Source organism: Balaenoptera physalus (assembly GCF_965194825.1).
Source record: "Balaenoptera physalus genome assembly, chromosome: 12".
NCBI classification, from domain to species: domain Eukaryota; kingdom Metazoa; phylum Chordata; class Mammalia; order Artiodactyla; family Balaenopteridae; genus Balaenoptera; species Balaenoptera physalus.
In genome coordinates, this window is record NC_138897.1 from 80,176,984 (window position 1) to 80,203,000 (window position 26,017).

At 46.0% G+C, this 26,017-nt stretch overlaps 3 protein-coding genes across 11 annotated transcripts in view; 1 reads left to right on the forward strand and 2 right to left on the reverse strand.

The window, feature by feature from the left end:
• The window catches only part of CABP1 (calcium binding protein 1), a 55,896-nt gene extending 49,855 nt beyond the window's left edge, over positions 1 to 6,041 (reverse strand). The window contains exon 1 of the mRNA XM_082417552.1: positions 5,839 to 6,041. The gene's annotated coding sequence lies outside the window, so the exon portion shown is untranslated. The remainder of the gene's footprint in view (positions 1 to 5,838) is intronic.
• Positions 6,042 to 9,229: 3,188 nt separating this feature from the next.
• On the forward strand, positions 9,230 to 11,553 carry POP5 (POP5 homolog, ribonuclease P/MRP subunit). 2 transcript variants are annotated; one of them, XM_082417624.1, is made up of 5 exons: positions 9,230 to 9,360; positions 9,433 to 9,575; positions 10,622 to 10,786; positions 10,953 to 11,036; positions 11,151 to 11,553. In XM_082417624.1, the coding sequence occupies exons 1-5, from the start codon at positions 9,341 to 9,343 to the stop codon at positions 11,264 to 11,266; spliced, it is 528 nt and encodes a 175-aa protein (XP_082273750.1). In that variant the 5' UTR covers positions 9,230 to 9,340; the 3' UTR covers positions 11,267 to 11,553. The 2 variants fall into 2 exon arrangements, with proteins under 2 accessions (XP_082273750.1, XP_082273751.1); XM_082417625.1 differs by having other exon boundaries at positions 10,622 to 10,771.
• Positions 11,554 to 13,253: 1,700 nt separating this feature from the next.
• Positions 13,254 to 26,017, reverse strand: part of RNF10 (ring finger protein 10) — a 31,233-nt gene continuing 18,469 nt past the window's right edge. The window contains exons 7-17 of one of the 8 annotated variants that reach the window (XM_082417435.1): positions 24,427 to 24,587; positions 22,968 to 23,093; positions 22,378 to 22,654; positions 22,030 to 22,163; positions 20,919 to 21,036; positions 20,579 to 20,680; positions 19,413 to 19,568; positions 16,855 to 16,955; positions 14,400 to 14,457; positions 14,144 to 14,302; positions 13,254 to 13,540 (exon numbers count right to left, since the gene is read on the reverse strand). In XM_082417435.1, coding sequence (XP_082273561.1) covers positions 13,464 to 13,540; positions 14,144 to 14,302; positions 14,400 to 14,457; positions 16,855 to 16,955; positions 19,413 to 19,568; positions 20,579 to 20,680; positions 20,919 to 21,036; positions 22,030 to 22,163; positions 22,378 to 22,654; positions 22,968 to 23,093; positions 24,427 to 24,587 — 1,469 coding nt within the window. In that variant the 3' untranslated portion in view covers positions 13,254 to 13,463. Of the gene's footprint in view, positions 13,541 to 14,143; positions 14,303 to 14,399; positions 14,458 to 15,242; positions 15,426 to 16,854; positions 16,975 to 19,412; positions 19,569 to 20,578; positions 20,681 to 20,918; positions 21,037 to 22,029; positions 22,164 to 22,377; positions 22,655 to 22,967; positions 23,094 to 24,426; positions 24,588 to 26,017 lie in introns of those variants that run through there. The other 7 variants (XM_082417436.1, XM_082417437.1, XM_082417438.1 and 4 more) reach the window with 7 other exon arrangements.

A 26,017-nucleotide genomic window follows, 5' to 3' on the forward strand; every position in this document is an offset into this window, starting at 1 on the left:
CAGCTGCTGTGCAAAATAGTTTGGTGGGTCCTCAAAAAGTTAAACCATACCACATGACCCAGCTCCTAAGTATATGCCCCAAAGAATTGAAAACAGGTGTTCAAACAAAAACTTATACACAAATGATCATAGCAGCACTAGTCACAATCACCGAAAGATGGAAACAACCCAAATGTCCATCAGATGAATAGATTAGCAAATTGTGGTATATCCATACAGTAGAATATATCAATAATTCAGCCACAAAATGGAACGAAGCACTGATACATGCTACAACATAGATGAACTTCAAAAACATTATGCTAAAGAAACCAGACACAAAAGTTCACATATTTTCTGATTCCTTTTATATGAAATATCTAGAATTGGCAAATCCATAGAGACAGAAAGCAGACTAGTGATTGCCAGGGTCTGAGGAGAGGGGGAATGGAGAGCAATGGCATAATGGGTACAGGGTGTTCTTACGAGCTGATAAAAAGAAGTTGAAATTAGGGAAAAGTGTTGGTTGCACAACAGTGTGAATGCACTAAATGCCACTAAATTGTACAAATTTAATAAAAGAGGTAGTGCTTATTTCCCCTCGCCTTGAACGAGGCTGGTCTTAGGACTGGCTTTGATCATTATGATGCAGCAGAAGTGACGTTCTGCGACTTCTGAGCCAGGCCTTAAGGAGCGCGGCAGCTTCCGCTTCTTGGAAGCCAGCTGCTATGCTGTAAGAAGCCCAAGCCCCATGGAGAGGCTACATGGAAGTGATCTGAAGCCCCCTAGACAATAGCCCCAACTGACGGCAGCCAACACCTACTACCAGACTTCTGTGGGTGAGGCCACTTCAGTACCTTCCAGCCATCCCAGTGCCCCAAGCCACATGAATCAGAACTGCCTTGTCACCCGACAGAATCATGAAAACTAATAAGTTGTTGTTTTAAGCCGAAAAGTTTGGGGGTGATTTATTATGCAGCAACAGGTAACCAATTCTACCTCTAAAACCTTCACAAAGCCACCCATTTCTCTCCATCCCCCCCTCCAGCACCCTAGTCCAAGGCTCTCTTTTCCCCCCAGGCAGCACCCTCTTCATCAAACTTCCCACCTTCAGTCCAACCTCCTGAGGTCCATACTCCCTTGAAACCAGACGGAAACTTCTAGCCCCCGATCTCATTCTCTCAGCCCTCCAGATGGTATCCAAGCCCCTTAGTGTGGACAGCAAGTCCCTGAATGACTGTCCCCATCCATCTCTACAGCCCCAGTGTCCCTCACCCCCACCTTTAGCCCCTGCTCCTCAGAGTTCCCAGAATTCAGCACTTCCTCTCCTAGCACAAGCTGTCCCTCTATCTAGAACACTCTTTCCTACATCTCTTTCTTCTCCTGGCTAACCATTTTTCTCCTTTTGGGCCTCAGTTCAGACATCACCGCCTCCAGGAAGCCTTCCCTGACTTCCAGGCTGAGTTAGGTACCTCCTCCCGGCAGCCATTTGCTCCTGTTCTTACACCCTCATCACAGCAGCTGCCCTGTATTGCTCTTGCCATTTGGGCAACCTCTTTCTCTCACCACATCCTGAGCAATTTCAGGGCAGAGACGAAGACTTCCTTGTGTTTTCAGAGCCTAGCACAGGCCTGGCATATATTGGGTGCTCAGAGAAACCCAGGGGAACAGAGGTGGGAATTCGGTAGTGGGGGCTGAGGACCAGCTCACATCTGACATGGGACTGCTGTGTGAGTGAGACTCAGCTGTGGACTCCCCCTGCCTCCGCACTGAAAAGGCCCTGGCTACTAGGAGGGGCCTGGAGAAGAAAGAAATCAGGGAGGTAGAGTACAGCCCTCCTCCATGCATCCAACACTTCCTACCGGGGACTTCCCTGGCAGTCCAGTTGTTAAGACTCTGTGCTTCCACTGCAGGGGGCACGGGTTCAATCCCTGGTCGGGGAACTAAGATCCCTCATGCCATGAGGCACGGCCAAAAAAAAAAACCAAAAACCTCCTACCCAACCTCTGGACTGCACCAACTGAATAACTTTGTCCGTCTCCCCAGTAAAGAGACAGTGTCATGCAGTGGTTTGCATGAGCTCTACAGGCAGGCAGCCTAGGTTTCAAATCCTGGCTCTGCAACCTCCTGGCGGTGTGACCTTGGAGGAGTGACTTCACCTCTCTGAGCCTCACTCCCTTCAGGCCTAAAATAGGGCAAGATTATGGCTCCTCATAGGTTGTCATGAGGAATAAATGGGATGCTGTAGGTAAAAATGCTTTGCATAGTAGCTGGCACATGGCAGATTCCCTGAAATATCAACTAATCTCTTCTTGCTACTGCGTGAGCTGCGCCGATCTAGGCCTAGCACTGTGCCTGGCACACGGCAGGTATTCAGCCAATGCCTTAAGGATGAACGAGTGAGGAATCTGATAAGAAAACACTAGCAATCATAATAGCCACAAGTATTAATTCACTCAATCTTCACAACCACTAAAGAAGCTGGGAACTATTATTGTGCCCATTTTATAGGTAATGGTAATGGAATTGAGGCCCGAGAGTATGTATACAGGTCATGTAAGTAGTAGTGGCTGGATTAGAACCCCTATATTCTGAGTCCTTTAACCCTTTAACCACCACCCTATAAAGCCTCTCAAAGCCCCAGGGCCTGCCTCTCCCGTCAGCTTGGCTTCTAACCAGCTTTGTGATCTCGAGCATGTGAACCTCTCTACGGGCCTCAGTTTCCCCACCTGCCAAGAGAAGATTGTGAGGGCCAGTGTTGAAGGGCACTTCCTACTGGTCTAAGAGTCCAGGTTCTGGCCAGGATCTAGCCAGTGCTGGTGACCTGCTGACCACCCAGCCCAGGTGGGGCAACACTTGGCATGGGCCGGATTGTCACAGGTGGGTCACTGCATACTGACAGCTGCACTATCCACCTGCCCCGCATTGGGGGGAGTCTGGCCTCTGCCTATTCCCGGTCCCCCAGGGCTCCTGAGGGAAGCTGAGGCGGCCACCCCCAGATGTCTATTCCTGTCCCTGGCCTAGTGCCGTGCTGGGGAAGCAACAGCTATTTTGAGACCCTTCTCCCTCCAAGCATGAGCGGTGGGAAGGCGCTGGGAACATCCCGAACTGGGAGGCCGCCCGTCGCAGCCTCACCCTGGATCTGGGCCACACCAGCCCTGTGGCTCTGCCCCTTTTTCCAGCTCTGGTGATCAATTCTGATCACAGCAACCACAGTGGGATAACCCAGGAGAACAGATCCCGAAGGACTTCTGCTGGAGGCTGGGGCACAGGGCAGGCTGGGCCTTTCCCTTCAGAGAGGGGACTGGAGCAGCCACAGCTGAACCCACCAGCTGGGAGATAGAACTGCTCTGAGCTTGACATTGGGGAAGACAGCATTCAGGACAATATATAAAAATACTCAACATTTCTTGAGCGTTCACAATGAGACAGGCCCTGTTCTAAGCACTTGACATGGAGGTAATGTTCTAAGCACTTGACATGGAGGTAAGTCATTTAATTCTCACAGAGAGGAAACTGAGGTTCAGAGAGGGGAAGTGACTTGCCCAAAGTCACACAGCTGGTGAGTGGCTGAGTCAGGACTTGAACCCAGGTGAGCTGGCTCTGGAGTCCATGCTTTTAACTGCTTTTCTCACCTCTGGACCTTCCAAGCCCAGGAGGCTAATATAAATTAGGGGAATGAGCACTGGGTTGAGGGTCAGTACCCCTTTGCCATTCCCAGGCATGTCACCCAGCAAGACCACCTCGGTGAGCTCAGCTTCCTTACCTGCAAAATGGGGTTCATGATAGAACCCACGGCCAGGGTTGAGGTAAGGATTAGTAATAACATACTATAGTGACTGGGGCTCAGTAACTCCTCTAAATTATGAAACTAACATATGCACATGGTAAAATAATATGATATAAAAGGGGACACAGTAAAAAGTGAGGTCCCCCTCCTACGTCACACCTGTAATTCTTCTCCCCACAGTTAACCACCATCAAAGCTTTTTGTGTCACCTTGTGGAAATTTTCCATGCACATAAAGAAAGAGAAGCTGAATAGGATAGTGGTTAAGGACAAGAACTGCCTGGTCCAAATCCTGGCCCTGCTGCTTACCAGCTATGTGAAGCTTCGGCAAGTTACATGTCATATGGGGTTAATAAAACTAAGTCCCTGTTTTACAGGGTAGTTGTGAGGATTAAATGAGTCAATCTATGTAAAGCATTTAACAAATTCTCTGGCACATGGTCATTTAATAAATATACACATACAGTGGATCCTTTCTGGCGGACATTGAGGTAGACTTTTGCTATCACAAACAATGCTGCAAGACACGTCCTCGTCCACCTGTCATCAGGCACAAGTGCAAGAATCTCTGTGGGATAAATTCCTGGTGGAGAAATTGCTGGGTCAAACAGTAGTGCCCTTGTAATTTCAATTAAGTTGGGGATGAATGAATCCTCACAGCAGGCAGGGCAGAGGGAAAGAGGTCCACAAAGCAGGGAGGATGAGGGAAGAAGCAGGATGGTTCTGTCTCTGAGGTCCAGGGAGGGCCGTGCCTGCCCCTGCAACCCGGTGGATACAGCAGCTCCCAAGGCCCCTGGTCAGGCAGATGGAGGGTTTAATTTTATCCAGATTGTCCCCATAAAGGTTTTATAGGGAATTGGCTGATTGGATTAGAGGAGCAGGAGCCCCTAATGAGCAGCGGCTGCTTAACAAAATGCTGAAGCTGAACAATTTTCCTTTGCCACCATCCACCACGGCAGCATCCAGGCTCTGATCGAGACCCCCTGGATGCCAAAGACACTTCAGAATGTATATGCCTTCTTTGAACATTCTGCTAGGTCCCAGACATCCCAGAAGAGGTAGAGAGCAAGGGCTTAAGAGCACAGGTTTGGGGGTAAGACAAAAGGTCTCTGTCTGCTGAAATTACTGTGTGACCTTGGACAAGTCACTTCCCTCCCTGAGCCTCAGAGAATAATGGGGCCTACATTCATGGGGTTGTCCTGAGGACTAAAGGAAGTCAAGCGCATGAAGTGCTCAGTACAATGTCTGGAACAGAGAGCCTAATAAATGGTAGCCGGCGGTGGGGTGATGGGGAGGGATAAATTGGGAGACTGGGATTGACATATACACACTACTACATATAAAATAGATAACTAATATAGCACAGGGAACACTTCTCAATACTCTGTGATAACCTATATGGGAAAAGAATTTTAAAAAGAGTGGATATATGTGTATGTATAACTGCTTCACTTTGCTGTACAGCAGAAACTAAACACCACATTTTAAATCAACTATATTCCAATAATTTTTTTTTTTTTAATTGGTAGCCCAGAACGTAAGGATGAAGAATAAAGCCAGCTACTCTGGATCCCACCCCAGAAGGCTCTGAGAACAAGGTACATAGGTATAGCTTCCCACCCTCATGTTATGGGAGCATTTTAGCAGTTGCCTCAACTACCTCCTAGGGAATGTGCCAGGTTTCCCAGTCCAAGAAATGGGTTGTGTGATTTACGTTTCCAAGTAAGCTTTAAAGGACTTACTGGAGCTGATACTCGGCTTTGTGACTGATCCAAAAGGGCAAATTGACAGTGAGAACCTTCAGATGGGAAGGAGGGGAAGAGCTCAAAGGAAGTTCCCCCCCCCACACACACACACCCATTCCTCTTTTTATCTGATCTGAGACCCACTCTTCTGAGAAGTCCCAGGAATCACACAACAGCAAGTACCCCATTGATCTAGGCAGTAGCCGGTTAAGAGCACAGGCTCGGGGGCAGGGAGGTAAGGATTAGACTATTCCAGCGTGAGTTTCGCGCCTGTGAGTTCACTTCTCCGAGCCACAGGCCCCCTCCCCACAGGCCCCTTCCTCACCTGTAAAAGTGGGATGATAATGGTTCCAAAGACTGACGGGCGCGCATTCGGGGGGCAGGCACGGCCGGGGCGCACACCCACCGCCGCCAAGCGGATCTCCTGGCCGGGGAGGCAGCCGCTTGTCCACGCCCCAGCGGGCGGATTCCCCCGCGGCCTCCCGCGCCGCGCGCCGGGGACCCGGGTGATTGCAAACAGCCGCCGGCCTCATTAGGAGACGTGTAATTAGCGGCTGGCGCAGCCGGAGCAAACATCGGCTAATTACCGCGGGGAGCGGGCTGAGCCGCCGGCGCCGCCCCTCCCGGCCGCCCGGGACCCTCGTGGGGCCTCCAGGCAGGCCGCCCGGCCGGGTCGGAGGAGGGGAGGCCCAGGACCGCCCCTCTGTGTTTCCCCTGGGACTACGCCTGCGGGTAGCAGTAAATCATTCGTTCAAATCCGCGTTTACTGTGCACTCACTGTGCCAGGCGTTTGCCCACGGTATCTGGTTTAAATTTCATATGCACCCATGAGGGAGGAACCATTATTATCCTGTTGCACAGATGAGGAAACAGATCTTGGAGACGCGAATTAACCGCCTCGACAGCACGTGGCTGGTAAACGACGGAGAAGAGATTCTAATCTACTTCTGTAGTCTCTCCAATTTATACGAAGTGGACAGCGAAACCGTGCACCGGAGGACATCAGCGGTGTAGACCGGAGCAAGGACCACGGAGTCGGATGGCTTGGAGTTCGAATTCTGATCCTGCTCCTTATTGGATGTGTGACTTTGCTCAAAGCCCCAAAGGCATCTATGAAATTGGCGCGGTGTTTGGATTAAGTGAGTTGAAGGCTGGGAAGTGTTAGAGGAGTTACTTTAGGGACGGGAGAGGACGGGGGAAGCTCAGAGGCTGAGACTTTCTCCACGCACTACGAGCCTCTGACGCCCCCTGCTGACCAAAGGAGGACGCTGGCGGGGACAGTTTTTGGATAAAGAGGTGGTTCTTGGGCGAGGGTCAAAGAGCCCTGGTCCCTCAGCAGGACCACTGCTCTCCCTCTTCTCCTTACTTCCTTAGCATCCTTCCTTTAAGGTGATTTAGAGTGAGAGATGGAAAAATTGAGAACTCATTCCAGATCTTGCAAACAATCGGTTGCCCAACTCCCTTCAGGGACCTCACAGAGTCCGCCAAGTCAATGACAGGTCTACAGATAATCAGGGATGGATATAAAGAGCTAGTTACAAGGCTGGGCATCAAAGTGCTGGGTATAGGGCTTTCCTGGTGGTGCAGTGGTTGAGAGTCTGCCTTCCAATGCAGAGGACTCGGGTTCGAGCCCTGGTCTGGGAAGATCCCACATGCCGCGGAGCAGCTCGGCCCGTGAGCCACAGTTGCTGAGCCTGTGCGTCTGGAGCCTGTGCGCGGCATCGAGAGGCCGCGATGGTGAGAGGCCCACGCACCGCGATGAGGAGTGGCCCCCGCTTGCCACAACTAGGGAAAGCCCTCGCACAGATACGAAGACCCAACACAGCCATACATACATACATACATACATACATAAAAAGAATGTAAGCAGACAAGAATATCATTAAAAAAAAAAAAATTAAAAAAAAAATCAATTACTTAAAAAAAAAAAAAGTGCTGGGTATAACAAGAAAATCTGGAACTAATTTAAACGTCCATCGTGGGAATATTGACCAGTTTAGCAGCTGAAAAATAACCTTGAAGAACAGTTGACATGAAAATATAGTCAAGTGACAAGAATGAATCGTACAGACAATATGTTGAGAGAAAGGAGCCAGACGCGCACACACAAACATGCTGTTGGAGATTTATATTTATATAAAGTTCAATGACAGGCAAAGCTAATCTATCATGATAGAAGTCAGAATAGAGGCCACTTCTGGGAAGGTTTATGGCTGGGAGAGGGCACAGGAACATTCCTGGGTGCTGGAAATGCTCTCTTAATGTGGGCAATAGTTGCAAAAGTCTATACGTATGTAAAAATTCAATGAGTTGTACACTTAATATGCGCTTTATGTATGTTATGCCACATTAAGACAATTTTTAAAAAAGATATTCAAGGGGAAAGAAAAGAAGAGTACTAAACAGTATGATCCTATTCTTTTTTTTTTTTTTTTGTCTGCTTTGGGTCTTGTTGCTGCGTGCGGGCTTTCTCTAGTTGCGGCGAGCGGGGGCTACTCTTCCTTGTGGTGCACGGGCTTCTCATTATGGTGGCTTCTCTTGTTGTGGAGCACGGGCTCTAGGGAAGCGGGCTTCAGTAGTTGTGGCCCGCAGACTCAGTAGTTGTGGCACACAGTCTCAGTAGTTGTGGCGCACGGGCTTAGTTGCTCCGCGGCATGTGGGATCTTCCCGGACCAGGGCTCAAACCCGTGTACCCTGCATTGGCAGGCGGATTCTTAACCACTACGCCACCAGGGAAGTCCAGTATGATCCTATTCTTTAAAAGAAAATAAAAGGAAAAATATAATTTAACATACGGCAGAAGTTCTCATCTCATACTTTTTTTTGGTCTCAGGACCCCTTTTCACTCACTAAATTATTGAGGATCCCAAAGAGCTTTTGTTTTGTGGGATATATTGATACCATGTCTGTTAAAACTGAGAAATGTTTAAAACACAATACACAATTCTCTTAGCCATCAGAGCGATAATGTCAGCACATGTTATGTGGCCTCCGGGAAACTTCACTGTCCACTCTGAGACAGTGAAACAAGTAACATCTTAGTATTGTTATGAAAGTAATTTGATCTTGGGGACTCCCTGAAAGAGTCTCAGAAAACCCAGTGCTTCCTGGACCTCCCTGGAGAACTGCTGGCACAGGGGGAAAATGAAGGAAGAAAACCCACTACATTATAAATTATTCTCTCTCGGTGCTGGGATTATAATTTATTTTTATTTGCTTCTTTGTGCATTTCTGTTCCACACAGAAAATATAAAGACTACGGATGGTTTTTGCAAACAGAAAACGAGACAATACACCCGACTCCATAAGGTTGTTGAAAGGCCTAAACAGTAATAACATATTTGGCTGTATGGGGAAATTAAACCGAGCTCTAATCTGAAAATAAGGGTCCGATTTCCCCTCTGTCAATCCCTGGCCTGTGAGTGCAAAGTCTTGCCCTCATTCCACCGTCCATCTTGGGGAGAAAATATAAGTGCACACACGACTGTGTTGCAAGCTAATAGAAGGTAAACGTCCTGGAGGCTCCAAATGCCGCGGCTGCGTCCTACACAGCGGTGGAAACTCCGGCGTGGGGCGTAACCACCCATCACAGCACAAGGTGTTCAATCTCGGAATCCAGCTCCCAAACACCTCAATCAGCGAAGAGCTGAACAGACCGCCTGCGCTCCTCAGAGGGAGGCGGAGCTCGAAGGAGACCGACACGGGGCTCCGCCTACATTCTAGCTCCGCCTCCCCCTCTGAGTGGCTGCCAGGCCAACTTCCCATTGGCCGCCGACCAGAAAGCAGACATCCGGTTTGCGGGTCCGGCTGCTGAGGCGGAGGCCGCAATGGTGCGGTTCAAACACAGGTAAGCAGACCCTTGCCCGGACCCCGGCGGCCTGGCCCCGCCCGCGCTCACCTCCCTCTCGCCCGCCCTTAGGTACCTGCTCTGTGAAGTGGTGTCTGACGACCCCCGCTGCCGCCTGAGTCTGGAGGACCGAGTGCTGGGCGGCCTGGTACGGGACACGATCGCCCGCGTGCACGGGACTTTCGGCGCGGCCGCCTGCTCCATCGGCTTCGCGGGTGCGAGGGTGCTGGGGAACCGGGGACCGGCGGGATGTGGAGGGGGCGGTGGCCAGAGGAGGGAGAAAGAAGGGGCACGAGCGACCCCAGCAACTGCCAAACCCTGTGCACAATCCTATGTAAGATATCGTCCTTTGGGACCTTCCTGGAGGTCCAGTGGTTAAGCCTCCTCGCTTCCAATGCAGGGGGCGCGAGTTCGATCTCAGGAGGGAGAACTAAGATCCCACATGAGGGGGGTGGGGGGTGGGGCAAAAGAAAAAAAAAAAGAGATATCGTCCTTTTTAGGAATCTCGGATCCGAGCCCGAGGTCTGCGTGAGTCCAAAGTTAGGCGGAGAGCTAAGAGCAGTAGGCAGTGAGACTTTGGGCAAGAACCCCCTGTACCTATTTGACATATGTATTGAGTTTAACAGGATGGTGAAAATTAAATGAGGGAAACCGTGTATGGCTCTAAGTTACTTGACTGGTTACGTTGACATCACATGGAAAAAACATTGTCAAAATTAACCCTGAAAAGGGCCTGTGATGTACAGAATGTGTGTAGGTAAATGCAGAAGGCCCTTTCAACAGGCACACTATGTAAACTCATTCTCTTACCATACGCTCGAAATTGAATCCAGTAAAAGGTAATGCACGTAGGCACAACTCTCCTACATCAGGTGAGACCCAGTTGGCTGCTATGAGAACCTGCATAGCCCAGTTGCAGAGCAACCTGCTTTTCAGCCAAGTGTTTTCTGAGGAAGATGGATCTTTGCGCTCCCCACCCATTCACTGAGTTAACTAGTCAGTGGATTAGACCGTTTTAAATTCTGAATTCACCAATTCTGAGTGGTGTGCGAGGCACTGGATGTTGTTTCTCTCCCTTCTGTAAATGAAGGTCTGTCCTAATTTTTTTTTTCTTCAGAAATCAGTTTTTGCTTACTGCTGCATCCCAACTGCCACTGCCTTGAACGATCTCTAGTGCATAGGCTCTCAATTACCCCAAGATGTTTAACCCATTCCCGAGAATCCAAAGTTTCCCCAAATGATTTTTTTTTTCCTGCTGTAGTGCGATACCTCAATGCCTATACCGGAATAGTGCTACTTCGATGCAGGAAGGAATTCTACCGGCTTGTGTGGTCAGCTCTTCCCTTCATCACATACTTGGAGAACAAAGGACACCATTACCCGTGTTTTCTCAACACCTTACACGTGGGAGGTATGGGTGCATGTGGTATGTCTCATTTTCAGTAGGTAACAGGTTCAGTGTTCAGTCTTCAGTGGTGGGTGGGTCTTCCTGCTCTCCTGCGAAGAGCAAGATACTTCTTCCTAGCTCTGCAAGACTCTTGAGGCAAACACTTTTCACAAGCTGTTGACCACGAAGCTCTTTCATGTGCCAGGTACAATTAGAACATGTCAGAAGTTCCTGATTCAGTACAACAGGAGACAGCTGTTGATCCTGTTGCAGAACTGCACTGATGAAGGTAAGGCACGCTATCCCTGTGCCCACTGAGCAAGTGACTGGCCTCCTCCTCCAGCTGAATGAAAGGCCACTCCCAAAGACATCTTTAATCACCTGTACTGTACTCTTTCTTCAGGAGAACGAGAGGCTATCCAGAAGTCTGTCGCAAGAAGCTGTTTACTAGAGGAGGAGTCGGCTGGGGAGGAGCTTTCAGACAGTGGTGGTGAGGAGGCTGCTGAGGCAATGGAGTGAACCTCTGCAGACTGCCCTGTGCCCCAGCCTCAGGGCCCACTTGTTGGGACAGGACATTCTGGGAGGCAGCAGCATCTTCTGTACTTCTCAAACTGGATGACTGCTGACCAGAGGCCAAGTGACCAGCTCAAAATGGACTTATTTGCTTAAAACTAATCGAAGTCACCTTTACCCAGCATTGCCTGGTTAAGTGGGTCTGGAGGTTGTGAAGCCCCTGTAGTTATAGACATCTTTGTATCTAACTGCCTGGCTGAGAGCAGGTTTAATAAATGTATTTGGCTTCTGTAGCATTTAGTGCGCATGTGAAGTTCATGCTTGGCCTAGTCTCTTTCACCCCTCCACCCTCGGCCGGAAAACTGGCTCCCCATGTGGTACTAGATGCATAGCCTCCCACTTGAGACCTTGTAACCCTGCCCCTAGGATGGGCCCTAAGTAATCCAGGTCATTCAGAGTAGCAGTTTTAGTGAGACACAGCAACTAAACTGGCACAGATCTATAGCTGGTCTCAGTACTGACCGACAGGACCATAAGAATTCCAGATTCCTTGCCAATACTTAACCAAGTAACCTGACAAAAAATACAGTTCTTGCACTTTTGAGTGGGGAAAAAACCTGGTCTCACCTGACCTCATTATTACAAAGTCAAGTAGCAGCTGCCAACTTCTGGTAGTTTTCCGCAGTTCCACCCTTCCCTATTGCCTTTTACCTACCTGGCACCTGAAGGCAGGTGAGACAGTGCACTCACAGGAATTAGGAAGGACAAGAGACTATAATCAGTTTTGATCTGCTACCTATGAAAGACATTTCTAGCACCTATTTTCTACTTAATGAAATGGACATCACTCAAAGTCCCTTAAATATTTAACAAAGATTCGTGATTTTTTGCTTCACATGCCCCTTCATCTACCCAGAAGAGTTCCTGACCCAGGATCTCTTCCTTTTAAGAGTGGGAGGTTAGAGCTAAACCCAGCTCAAGAACCCTTTAGGCCCGACACTAGGAAAGACATTACTCGAATTGCTCAAGCTCACAGTAGCTGTTACTTTAATCTATTAAGAAGTATATGTCTAGCAACTTCCCTGGTGGTGCAATGGGTAAGCCTCCGTGCTCCCAATGCAGGGGGCCCAGTTCGATCCCTGGTCAGGGAACTAGATCCCACATGCATGCTGCAACTAAGAGTTCACATGCCACAACTAAGGAGCCCGCCAGCCACAACTAAGACCCAGTGCAACCAAATAAATAAATATTTAAAAAAAAAAAAAAGCTGACCTGAAATCATCTTAAAGAAACCAGAATGCTAACAATGCTTGTGCAGGTGATTTATTGCAACTATTTGCCTTCATAGTCTATTACACCTAGAGGTCACTTTATTAAGCTGCAAAATAGTTCACATCACTCAACTTCAGCTGAAACCAAGGCATAAGACTGCTCTAGGCAACAGGGAGGCAGTGGGCAAGCCCACCGCTTTTAAACCTGTCCTGCTCTTCCTCCCGGTGTGCCAGGCTCCTCTGTTCCTGTAACTCAGGCCACTGTCACTTGAAACAAGCTTTATCTAAAGGTTGCCAGGTCCCCAGGCTTCCTTCGTCAAGGACAGTTACAGCTTTCCTTGCCAAACAGAAGCCACGTTCAAGAGGCAAAACCCTCCATCACACATGCCAGTGCAACCTGGGTCTGACACCACAGCATGGTTATTTGTCAGAAGAAAAACTGCAATTTAAGCTGGGTGTCCTAAATCCATATTATTCCCATCCCTCTGTTTCTTAAAGATAACAAGAGGAGAACTGAACAGATAGAAAAGATTCAACTATTAGGTGTGCTGAAAGCATGGTGCCCTGACCCAAGATGTCACAGCACAGCAGTGCTGTAACACTAACACTGGTTTGGGCTGCTCCAAGGGACTCAAACTTAGTTCGGGTTGAGAAAAACTAACTACACATGGGTCAAAAAGACTAACCTGGCAACAAACTAAAAACCATGGCAGGAAGAGATCTCTTGTGAGTGTCAATACTTTATTTTGGTGTGACGATGGGAAGCTGGAAAATACACTGTATTTAAAATTTTCTTGGTTCCCCCTCACATTGTGGAAACCCCCTCCCCCCAGAGCTAATCTGTTCAAACTCAAATACTTAAAAATTACAGCAGCAAAACAAAAGCGCAGAAAAAAGAAAACCAGATGGAGAAGGTAGCCAGGGCAGTAGTGTCACTTGGTGTGGACGACTGAGGTGCTGAACAGGAGCTTCTGTTTCTGTTTTTTTCTTTTCTTTCCTCCTTTCTCTTCTAAACAGAAAACAGAAACAGCTTAGCTTAGAATGCCATCGCCTTGCCCCCTGGCCAGTTTTCATTAATGATAGTCGCAGGCAGCTAGGAGTGCAGGCTCTGGAATCAGACCTCCTGGATTCAAATACCAGCCCTTGCACACTCTGGTGTTTGTCTTCAGGTACATCACTTACGTCCCCAGCCCAGCTCCTCATCTGTAATGTGAGTTATACCCATTTAATATGGGTATTGGGAGAATAAAATTAGCACAACGCCAGGCACACAGGAAGCACGCCATAAATGCCAGTGTTGTTCTTATCTAGTTCATGACCACCACAGAGCGGGGGTGTGCTTCAAGCCTGACCTTCTCCATCTATTAGCCACCCTCCACCACTGTGTCTTAGAAGGTTAAAAAAAAAAAGGTCCTCAGAATTTCACACCAAGGCCTCAAAAGAACTAATCTGGGGTGCAAAAAGGTGCTAACGTACCAAATGGAATGTTAGTTGACACTAGAACGTGAGCCCTGAGGCTCAGAGGGAAAAGTGCAACTGATTAGTGATGTCTGCCACTGGATCCAGGAGGGAATGACAGCCCTGAGCTGAGCACCCCACTCTGTGCCTTTACCAGAGAGGGGATCTGAAGTAGCTGGCGTGTCCAGTTTCATGAAGGCTGCTTCAATAGCTTGGCTGAAGGAATTCTGGAAACTGGGCACAGGAACACGGTCTGAGTTATCACTCTCCCCATCGCTGTCCACAGGGGCAGGAGGACCTAAACTGTTTTCATCTAAAAAACACCAGTGTTAAAATTGCAGAAACAATACTAGAGCCTTTTACTTTCTGAAAGGGGCCAAATTTCCCCTTTACCAGAGGGCTGTTCTCACCTTTCTTTGGAGCAGTTTTGGGCCACACATCTGCTTTTGCTTTTCCAATTCTCAGCATCTGCCAAAGTGTGAAAGGGGAGGAAAGAATTTAAGTAGCTGACCCCATTTCTTCTCCAGACTCCTACCTTGACACCAACTGGTACAGGGGACAAAGAACCAACTACCTCCTCTGGGAAAAAGATTTTCTAGATACTTCTCTCCTTAACACTGTTTTGGTCATGTCCTCTATATCCTGACCAATGGAACTGGCAATGAAACCCACAAGGTGGGAAACCAGTTGTTCCTTAGGAAAGAAACAGGTAAAGAATATTGCAAAGAAGGCACAAGAGATTCATACTCAGATTCTGAAGTTGGGAATCCTGACTCTGTGTCATTGCCTGCTTCTGACAATTTTCCTACTCCTCTGGAAACTCCTAAAAACATCAACCTCTTAGAATAAGGAGTATACAGGACCTTCCAATTTTAAAACAAACCACCTGGTTATCAAACCTCAGTTACTTAAGGCCACAAAAATCAATTTAACTTTATCCCGAAACTGCTCCCACAGCCCTCATTACCTTGTGGTCTTTGCTTATCCAATAGTTCCTTAACTATTAACTTTTAGATCCAGCCATAAACCATATCCCTGCAAGTACAGTAAAATCAGAACAACTATTCCTCTTGCCCGAGTGAGGAAATTTTTCATCCCACTTGGCCAAGACCAGCTTTGTAAGTGCTGAGGGCCACTATGCATCCCAGCTGCCACACATACCATGCCACTCAAAGCAGGGTGAATTTTACCAAGAGACAAGCCCAAGAAGATACAAGTAGGAATGCCTGTCCTAAATGTTTACCAAAGTGGGGCTTGCATGTTCTGCAAGATGAGTTCAACTGGCAGATGTTGATTTCACTGATAAACTTTCTTCATCATGTACCACACTTTGATGATCTGCTCCCTTGGTCCCTGGGAGTCTGGGGTCCAATAGTACGACATCTGAATCATCTTACTCTTCAAAGGTCATTAAAATATATCACCTATATTTTAATCTTGACAAAAATGTTTAAATGTTTAACCTGAGTCCACTCATGAAAAAACAATCAGAAAAATCTCAACTATAGGATAGTCTATAGAACAACTGGTCTGGATGCTTCAAAAATATCCACGTCACAGGTAAAAAACAAAAAAACAGAAGCCAGAGGAACTGTTATGGATCAAAGGACACTAAAGAGACTTGAAAAACTAAATGCAATGAATAGTCTTTGATTAAATCTGACTGAAAACAATACAGGACACTGAGACAAATGGGAAAATAAAAATATGTGCCATCTTAGATAGTATTAAATCAGCTGTCTTTGATGTGATAATGGTAATTGTAGTTATACAGGAGAATGTCATTTTGGGGGCATGTATCTCCCAAGTATTTAGTTGTGAAGTGTCATTCATGAGGTCTGTAACTTACTTTCAACATAGCAAAAAAAAAAAAGAGAGAGAGAAAAGCAAGCAAATATAGCAAAATAGTAACAACTGGTAAATCTGGGTGAAAGGTATGAATGTTCATTATACTATTCTTTCAACTCTTTAAGTCTTAAGTTTTTCAAAATATAAAGTTGAAAAAAGCAATGGCAGTAAAACCTAGCTAAAAAAACTTAGGCATTGACCTAACTCCTAGGAGCCACTTGCTTTTAACCTCTGAAACCTAGCAGTTCATTCTCAGGATTGCTCTCTATTATTTCATTCTCCTTGACTTCAAGGACTCTCCTCACCAAAGTTCAACTCCTGCTTATTCCTCAGCACAAACTGCCATTTGTACGTGAGAAATATCCGTATCAACTAACTGCTCTAAAGAACTGTTAAGCTAATGATTCCAAACTAGCCCCAAAGAAGTGAATACTAACCTCCTACAAGGCTGCTTGTCAAGCTGTCTGTCCATCTTCCTCAGTTATCTGAATGCAGGAATGCTGAGTGTTTTGCTTGTTTTAAAGATTAATACTGATCTGACATCAAATGTCACTAGCCTAGTGTTGCCTCCAACCCAACTCCTCAAGAAAGCTGATTTGGCTACTTATAGGATAACCAAGACAACTTTCCCTTTCCCAAAGTGAAGAAGAATGGTTTATTATATGTAACAGATACCACTGAATCAGAGGTCCTAGAACCAGGGACCAGTTAAAATTGACTGACATATCCCCAGCCCCTAGAACAGTGCTCAGTACAAAAGTATCTATTGACTTGTTAAATAATTAAAGCTCCTGATTCTTCCTCAACTACTCTTGGCCTCTTTCCTTGGTAAGTCTATGGTAATATCTGAGACTAACTCCATGACCTTCCGTCTTTAAAAAGCCTTCCATGGTTATTAGAGTCAGTGCAACATTAGCCTGTAAGTCTCCCCATCTCCAACAGAGGGATTTCCAGAAAGAATGAGCATCAGAGTTCATGTTAAATACCCTTGGGCTGCTTCACAAGCAACGGGTTTACCTGGGCAAAGGAAGGGAAGGGAGAGTCTTCTTCCAGACTCCCAACGCAGAATGAAGAACTGCCCTGACTGGCAGTGGGTGACAGAGGGGTCAGCAGAAAGTCTGAAAGGGAACCAGAGACCTGATTATACAAGTCAAGTTCCAAAGAGTTAGTGTCCTGTTAATAAGAGAGAAGAGACAAACCCAGAATCGGGTCTGGATAATTACCAACCCTGCCTCAGAAAGCTAACTGTGATCCACTTTCAACTCTGCCATGTGCTTATAAAGCCAAGAACATGGCCTATTGTTCACATGAGTAATCAGCATAGAGAGAGAAAAGTTTCATGGTTACAATAACACTAGAAGGCATAGCAATATCTATTCCCACGGTAAGAAAAATCCTCTCCACATCAGCCGGTTCTCAAGGCCTAGGTATCGGACTGTCATAGAATGGTTTTATATGGATGAAAAAGCTCCAAGAAAAAAAGATGTAAAATGTAATCATGTCAGCCTTTATGTTCCAGCCAAAAGAAGTCTATGACCTGGGAATATTCAGTTAGAATCCAAAACACATACAGCAGCAAAATCCAGCAAGATGCAAGCTTTTCCCTGATACTCCCTAGGTAACAGTCTTTTCCATCCTTTCTGACCTAGGGTTGAACACTTCCCACAGATCAGTCTACCCACTGCCCTGATCACTGCTGGAAGGGAGAGGCCTATTCACTCTCCCAGCAGCAGGCCCTGCCATGGTCAATCAGCCAGGGCTCTGTGGTACTTTTATTCCTAGGACCATCCAACTGCTCTTGCCTGAATACATTAAAGCCCACATAACTTCAGAAAAGCTAGTATGTGAAAACGCAGTCTTTGTATCACAGATGATGTAGTCAGTGTTTTGCCATGTTCCTTTGTTTAGTAGCTCTCTTCTCATTATGAAGAGCAGAATGGCTGTGCAGCCCTCGAGACCCAGATTCCAGTCCCAGTCCCTGCCACTAGCCAAGTCCCTGCCTTGGTCTCAGGCTCCTAAATCTGCCAAGTGATGGGCATATGATCACAAGGGTCACCAAGAGTTTTAAATATTCTGATCTTGGACCTTTCATTGAAAATGCCTGACAAAAATAAATTTTAAGTATCAAAAACTATCTGCCAGGAGGATAAAGATCAGAAAAGACAGCTCTCTGAAATTACAGTAACTCCTTTTAACTGTTTCATTTCATGACACATTAATACATTCTATATATAAGGAAAAACATTTTTAAAAGGCTGAAGGCCTATACCCTGAGAAAACCATAATTCAAAAAGAGTCATGTACCACAATGTTCATTGCAGCACTATTTACAATAGCCAGGACACGGAAGCAACCTAAGTGTCCATCGACAGATGAATGGATAAAGATGTGGCAAATATATACAATGCAATATTACTCAGCCATAAAAAGAAACGAAATTGAGTTATTTGTAGTGAGGTGGATGGACCTAGAGTCTGTCATACAGAGTGAAGTACGTCAGAAAAACGAATACCGTATGCTAACACATATATATGGAATCTAAAAAAAAAAATGGTTCTGATGAACCTAGGGGCAGGACAGGAATGAAGACACAGACGTACAGAATGGACATGAGGACACGGGGAGGGGGAAGGGTAAGCTGGGATGAAGTGAGAGAGTGGCATGGACATATATACACTACCAAATATAAAACAGATAGCTAGTGGGAAGCAGCCGCATAGCACAGGGAGATCAGCTCGGTGCTTTGCGACCACCTAGAGGGGTGAGATAGGGAGGGTGGGAGGGAGATGCAAGAGGGAGGGGATATGGGGATATACGTATGCATATAGCTGATTGACTTTGTTATACAGCAGAAACTAACACAACACTGTAAAGCAACTATACGCCAATAAAGGTGTTAAAAAAAAAAAAAAAAAAAAAAAAAAGGCTGAAGGCCTCTCAATCCTGATCTCACTCCCGGTCTGGAACACAATCATCCCAGTATTTTTCTATACATTTAGACATATAAACCCATATTGAAATGCTTTGTTTTGTGTGGCTTTTTTAACCCAAAAATGGTGTCATGTTTTGTCTTGTTCTACAACCTCCTTTTATCTTAAAGGTCTAACCATTAGTTCAGGAAGACAGCTATTTTCTTTTTCAGTAGGTGTAAAGAATTTCATAGTATAAATGCTGTAATTTAGCCATTTCCCTACCAGTAGACTTTGTAGGCTGTTTTCTCCCCCTATCATAAATAAGACGACATAAATAAAGATGTTCACACAAACGGGGGGAGTATCTTAAAGGTAGAAACTAGAAATAAAACAGCTGGGTTGCGGAGAAAAATCTAGGTTTAACCATCCTGCTATATGAGCTGCCTGAGGTTTTTGGAAGCCAAGTCGGTACAGCCAATGGAAAAGTGAATCAAATGGTAGGAATTTGATGGATCTCAGGAATCTATTAACCACCCAAGTAAGGTTAGTCCCCTAAAGACCCCCACCATGCCGAGATCACAGCTGTAAATTCAGACACTAGGGCTTTGCTTAAGGCCTGTGTCTGGTGGTCAACTTCATTCTTTAAATCCCAACTCTATTTACCTGCTTGGGAACCTGGACTTCTGCTAAGAGGAGAAAGGGAGAGAGCCCCATGGCCCTCAGTGCTGGTGGGACCCAAAGCAGAATCAGAGGAGCAGGTATAGGAATTGAAGGCAGGAAACTGCTGTAGATTCTCGAGGGGAATGTGGACTTCTGGGTCTGCAAAGCAAAGACGAGAATGGTAGGCCCACGTACAGAATTCCTCAGATCTTTTCCAACAGTTGTGGACAGTCAGTATGAATCCCCCAGGGGTCTGAATGATGGAGACAGAGCTTTAAAACCCAAATTTATAGTAACTGTCATTTTATAATATGTCTTTGTTTTAATATAAAAGCCTTGTTCTAACTCTTCTTGGTTGAAGCTAGGTGATAAACCTGGGGGTTAATTATAATATTCTGTATACTTGTGTTTGAATATTTCCATAATAAAAAGTTAAAACAAAAAAGCCTTTGTTCCTGAAACATCACTTTTCTCAAATATTCAGGACTTGTGCTAAACAGCTACACAACATTGGTATGCCGGCTATATACTTATCCCAGTTGAAGAAATAAAATTTATGTTTACCATACCACGTGGAGTCAAAATAGTTAAGTCCTTTCCCTAGCCAAGGACTCAATTCCTTGTTTTCAGGAGGTTAACTAGACCCTCATGTCACACAATCCTTGGTTCAGTGAAGCTTATGTTTAAGAACCAGATCAAAAGATTCTACTTACTGGTATGAAAGAGCTCAAATCTAACTTCCTGCACTTATTTCCTAGTTTGTCAATAGGTCTCTACTATTTCAGACTCTCCTGGTAGACTTGCTATGTACAGATGTCTCCAGAGTCAAAGGTGAGGCCAACAATGTATCCAGAGAGCACAGGGCCAGTTATCCCCAACATGCAGCAGATCTCCAATTCCCTTCCCCCACCCGCCCAGGTTTTTTTCACCCACTATGCCAAGGATGAACTTACTATGTGCTATGCACTTTGACCAACATCAACTCATTAATTCTCATGTAAGCCTACAAGTAAGGAGGTACTCTCACAACTCACATTTAAGAGCTGAAGAAAGCAAGTGGCAGACCTGACATAGGACCTAAACAGTCTGGCCCCTGGGCCCAAGCACGGGATCTCTGTACAATGATGCACAGTTGTGCTCATCATTCAGATGAGAGTTCTTGAACTTACACTTGCCCTGTCTCTTGTTCTCCTCCATCTCAATCCGGCGCTCTCGGCGACGTTCCTCCCGGGCCTTCTTCTGGCGCTGCCGCTTCCTCTTCTCAATGTCATCTGCGGGTTGGTGAGGTTGTGAGGAGGCAGACCCAGGACAACCTGGCCATTAACTCCTCCCACTTGGCTAGTAGCTAAGGGCACACGAGTGGGCCCAGCTGGATTGGATGAATGGATGGAGTGTATCAGGAGGTTCTGAGACTCATGACAAAAGCTCCTTACTTCCTCTTGTGGGTTTCTAGTCACAAGAATCCCTGAACTCCACTAAAAAGGGAAGCAAAGTAGGGGGCATTCTCACCTGAGAATAACTCTAGGGTTTCCTTAGAGACCAGAGGAGGCTGCAGAGCCAGTTCACAGATGCTGAACTCGCAGGTGAGCGGCAAGTGAGAGAGGTATCTATGACGCTGTCGCACATCCTACAAGGGAAAAGGGACCGATGCTCAACTAAGACCAGGCCTAACTCTAAGAGCAGAGGTTCCCACCCCAGATATCCGGCAGTATACCACACCCTCTCAGATGGCAATGGGGCTCAAAGAGTTATCAGCTTTTGAAAAGCTGAATAGAAATTGTCAATTAACCTACCATAAGGTAGAATAAGCAACCAAAAGCAGTTTTTTGGTTTGTGCTGCAAATGAATGAATTGAGGCTGGTAATGAATGATCTAAAGCTGATCAGCTGTTTCAGCTTTTCTGGGGGACCACAACAAACAGGGGAGAATAAGGAAGATAAGAGTTATTTACTGGGAAAAAAAATCTGGGAACCACTGACTGAATTAATGATAACTGGGAAGGCAGATAAAGCAGGTTTCCCTACTGAACAAAGCTTGGCCTAAAACAATAAAAAATGAAGGCCATTAATTTAATTTTCTTTTTATTCTTTTTCTGCATGTTTGATGGAAAGTTCATAGTACTTAAACAATCTCTAAATTTAAGGCTTTTAACAAATTTGTGATCAATACAACGGTAACTCTCAAAGAGCAAAAATTCACATATGTAAATTATCAGACACTAATTCATAGGTACCTGCTAAGCCAAAAATTCATAACGAGCTTGTGTAAGCTACCTTAAAGCCTCCAAGGACTTTGTTTTCTTGGCCATTTCTCCCAAGCAATAAGAAGAAACAAAAACAAACTCATCTCGGAAAGTAGGAGACATCTCTATTCCCAAACCACAATAAATGAACCTGTGATACAGAGAGCAGTGGTGAGTGACCTAACAGAACCCTGGCATGGTGGGGGAGGGTCATTTAACTTTTAAAAAATTCACAGGCACCATCACTAACAAAAAGACTTAAAACCTTTCAAGACTAAAGGCCTTGACAGTCTGTGAACTTGGATCAGCTAGGCCCACCACAAAGAGATTAGGTTAATGCCGCTTCCTGCCCCTCCACCTCGCAAGGCAGGCCCTTACCTCAGACATGGAATACCCAGCGATCTCCACCACCGTGGCTGAGATCTTCTCAGGGCTCTGCTCCAGGCTGCCATACTCCCGCACGAGGCAGCGCACGTTCACGGGGTGCAGGAACATGTGCTGCCCATCCTCCGCTGAAGACAAGTGGCTCTATCACACAATACTCTTGGCCAGTCCTCAAGTCAGGCCCTCCTTATCCCAGGCCCAACTCTCCCCCCCATAAGCTGAGAGGCACAACAGACCCAGCTGCCCAGGAGCTAGCGGCAACACCTCCCTCTGCTTAGAGAGCCAGACCACTTCTCTGAAACATTAGCCAGCAGCCCAGCCCTCCTCCTCAGGGACACTCACCTTGGTAAAAGTAGTAACAAGGAGAGCTGCTCAGGTGTGTGATGCTTGGCTTGGTGACGGGTTCCTGCTGGCTGGACTCGGTACAAATGGTCCCCTCTCCAAGACTGTCTTCTGCTAACTCCGAGTCCTCACAGGCCTCTGACAACCCTTCAGGCTCTGGTTCAGAAACTGCTTCCTCTTCCTCTACCAGAGGGAGAGCAAGAGGACGAGGAGGAGAGCCCAGAGGACAAACTCCTGTGGTCTCTTCATCAAAAGCAGACAGATACTCCAGCATGCCCTGTTGGGACAAACTGTAGGTCACAGAAAGAACATGTGGCAAAGGCAGGCACAGGAAACAAGCTCTCTTGAGGTTTACCTTAGCTGTCACGTTCACTGATTTAACATCACTGGGGAAAGAACACACATAGAAAAAGCACATAGGAAAAATTTAAAAATAAATAAATAAATTAATTAATTAATTAAAAGGCACATAGGAAATACTCATAGTTCCCTCTTCTCCCAAAAAAGTTCAGACCTCACAACAGGGCCTAACAGCTGAAGAGCAGCACTTGAGGAACAGCAGCCATTTAGCCTGTAACTGGGACACTAACCTTCCTGGGTTGAAAAACGGACTCCTTCGCCAAGGGAGCCATCAGCACCAGTTGTTCCAGAGCAGCCACGACACCAGCGACCTCCCCTCTGCTTTCAGCCAGTCCTGACAGAGCCTCTTCCCGAGTCTAGAGCACCGGAGAGAAAACCAGAAACATACTTAGTTTGTAGGGCCAAATCTTACAATGGCCTTTCTCAACAGGAGCAAAAGTTAAAAGGCAAAAAGGAAGAGTCTAAGTACTTAAAATTCTCAATCTTTAAGGGAGGCAGGAAGCAAAAGTGCCTAGTACTCAAATGGGATGTTACTCTGCTTAGCATCTCTGACAATGATAACGACAACACTACAAAAAAGCTTCCTGAACAGAAATCCCAGGACACAGAACTAGTCTTCTAGTTTTTACGAACGAAGCTTTGAGAGAGCCCCAGTGCAGGAGATAAGAGTCTGGGCAACCCCCACCTCAACCCGGACAGCTCTACTTCTACGCAGCTTTTCTTCTCCCTGAAATGCATTTGAAAAAATGCTCCGCACTACAGAAAGAAATTAAAAAGTATTGGGCTGGCCAAAAAGTCCGTTCGGGTTTTTCATAGGATGTTACAAAAACCCAAACAAACTTTTTGGCCAGCCCAATAAATACAAAGAATGCTGCCCAAAGAGGACTTATGAGTCAGAGAGATAGAAATTCAAATACCAGCTTCACCTCTTATTAGTTATATGTCCTCAAGTAAATTATCTAACCCATGATTCCATTTCCTCATCTATGAAAGGGGATAGTTGTTCTATCACACCAGGTTATGAGGCTTAAGTGAGATAAAAATAAGTACAGTACCTTAGCACAGCCCCTTTCATGTGGGCTTTCATTGTTCTAATATATGTCAGTGATTCTCAACATGTGATCTGGGGATGAGCAGCATCAGAGCCACCCTGGAACTTGGGATAATGCAAATTACTAAGCTTACTGAGCCCAGACCTACTGAACCAGTCCCTCAGGGTGGAGCACAACAACCAGTGATTCTGATGCTTGTTCCAGTTTAAGAATCTCTATTGTAGAGGATACAGGACATAAGGGATTCTATATTTGGATAATTCTTGATGCTCCAAAATCCTCAGCAGGCATTGCTAGAGCCCGTTGGAGAGGCCACAGTAATTTCTCCAATGTCCCTCAAATAAAACATCTCCAAAAATAAATCCAAGTGTTTTCCTAAAGAACAAAAAAACCCACCTTGCTTAATTAAGAACACAGCTAATCTAGAAACTCAAGGGTCTCAGTTGTAAGATCACCTTGACTTGTTCCTTTCAGCTCCAGAGAGCAGTTTAAAAATCCCTAGGTCAACCCCTTCCCTCCTATCACCAAAGCCCAGAGCAAACCTACTTTTTTAGCCATTCCCCGCTCGTAATCTTAAACGTGGGGCTGAAGTAACTAATCCCCACCACCCCGTCCCATTTCCAGTGTATCGTCTCACCTTGAGCTCCTGGATAGCTGCCTCAATAAAGCAGGACTCGGGAGTGTGCTTCTCCTCTGCCAGCTGCTGCTCTAGTGCTGCTTTCTCTTCCTGAACCACCCGGTGTAGCACCTGCTCCTTCGAGGCCAGCAGCAATTTGGAGTACTGGCTGTGCTGTTCATCTACAAGAAAGCCAACAAGATGACAGAAATGCCGGACTTCCCTGGTGGTGCAGTGGTTAAGAATCCACCTGCCAACGCAGGGGACACGGGTTCGATCCCTGCTCCAGGAAGATCCCCACATGCCACGGAGCAACTAAGCCCTTGCGCCACAACTATTGAAGCCTGCGCACTCTAGGGCCCATGTGCCACAACTACTGAGCCCGAGTGCTGCCACTACTGAAGCCCGCGAGCCTAGAGCCCGTGCTCTGCAATGAGAAGCCCGCGCACCGCAACGAAGAGTAGCCCCCACTTGCTGCAACAAGAAAGACCGCGCGCAGCAACGAAGACCCAATGCAGCCAAAAAAAAAAAAAAAAAAAAAAAAGCTCATGGCTGTGTGACTAAATAGGAACGTTCATACACAGCTTTTTTCCTAAAGTGAAAATGGACTGATTTAGCATGTTTTCCTTAAAAAATTTTAGCAATGACCTTAATATAAGGTTTGTAACTCTGACCCCGTAACACAAGAAAGCTATCCTAAGAAAACCAAAGATGTAGTCAAAAAATTAATGTTCTCAGAACGCCCTGGCGGTCCAGTGGTTAGGACTCCGCACTTTCACTGCTGAGGGTCTGGGTTCAATCCCTGGTTGGGGAACTAAGATCCCACAAGCGGTGAGTTGCAGCCAAAAAAAAAAAAAAAACAATGTTCATTAATTATAGCATTATCTTTAGTACCAGAAAAGCTGCAACCAAACAGTAAGTCCAATAAAGAAACAGTTAATGATATGATGGTATATTCATTAAAGAGAATTCTGCAGACATTAAAAATGCTTTTCTAAGAAGGAGGCATTTAGTGACATGGAGAAATAGCCACATTACATGGGGAAAGAAAAGATGCCAAAGAAGAAAACAATCCCAATCTCACAAAAACATACACGCATAGAAGAAAACTGTACAATTAACGTTTGGGGGGTACCTCTGGGTAAAAGGATCATGGATGATTTATTTCCTTTACTTCCCTCCCCCCGATTTTGTGGACTTTAAAATGTAATATACAGATCTATCTCATTTTTACCTTCTGTATCGTGTTCGACAGCATGATATACTCTAATGAAAGTTTCTTGTGGAACATTTAGGTTATTGCCAATTTCTATTACACTGTAACAAAAATATCCTTATACATGCTCCTTGGTACAAATGACTTCTTTATGATATTTAAGTATAAATGCAAAATCAAAGGTTGTACATATTTTAAATACTACCAAATCCACCCCCCACACACACACACAAAAGGCTGTATCGATTTAAACTCCTACAAAGAACAAGAGTACCCAATTCCCCACCCCTGCCAAAACCCAGTACAGGCATACCTCAGAGATATGCCTGTTTGGTTCCACTGCAATAAAGTGAGCATCACAATCAAGTGGATCACAAATTTTTTGTGGTTTTCCAG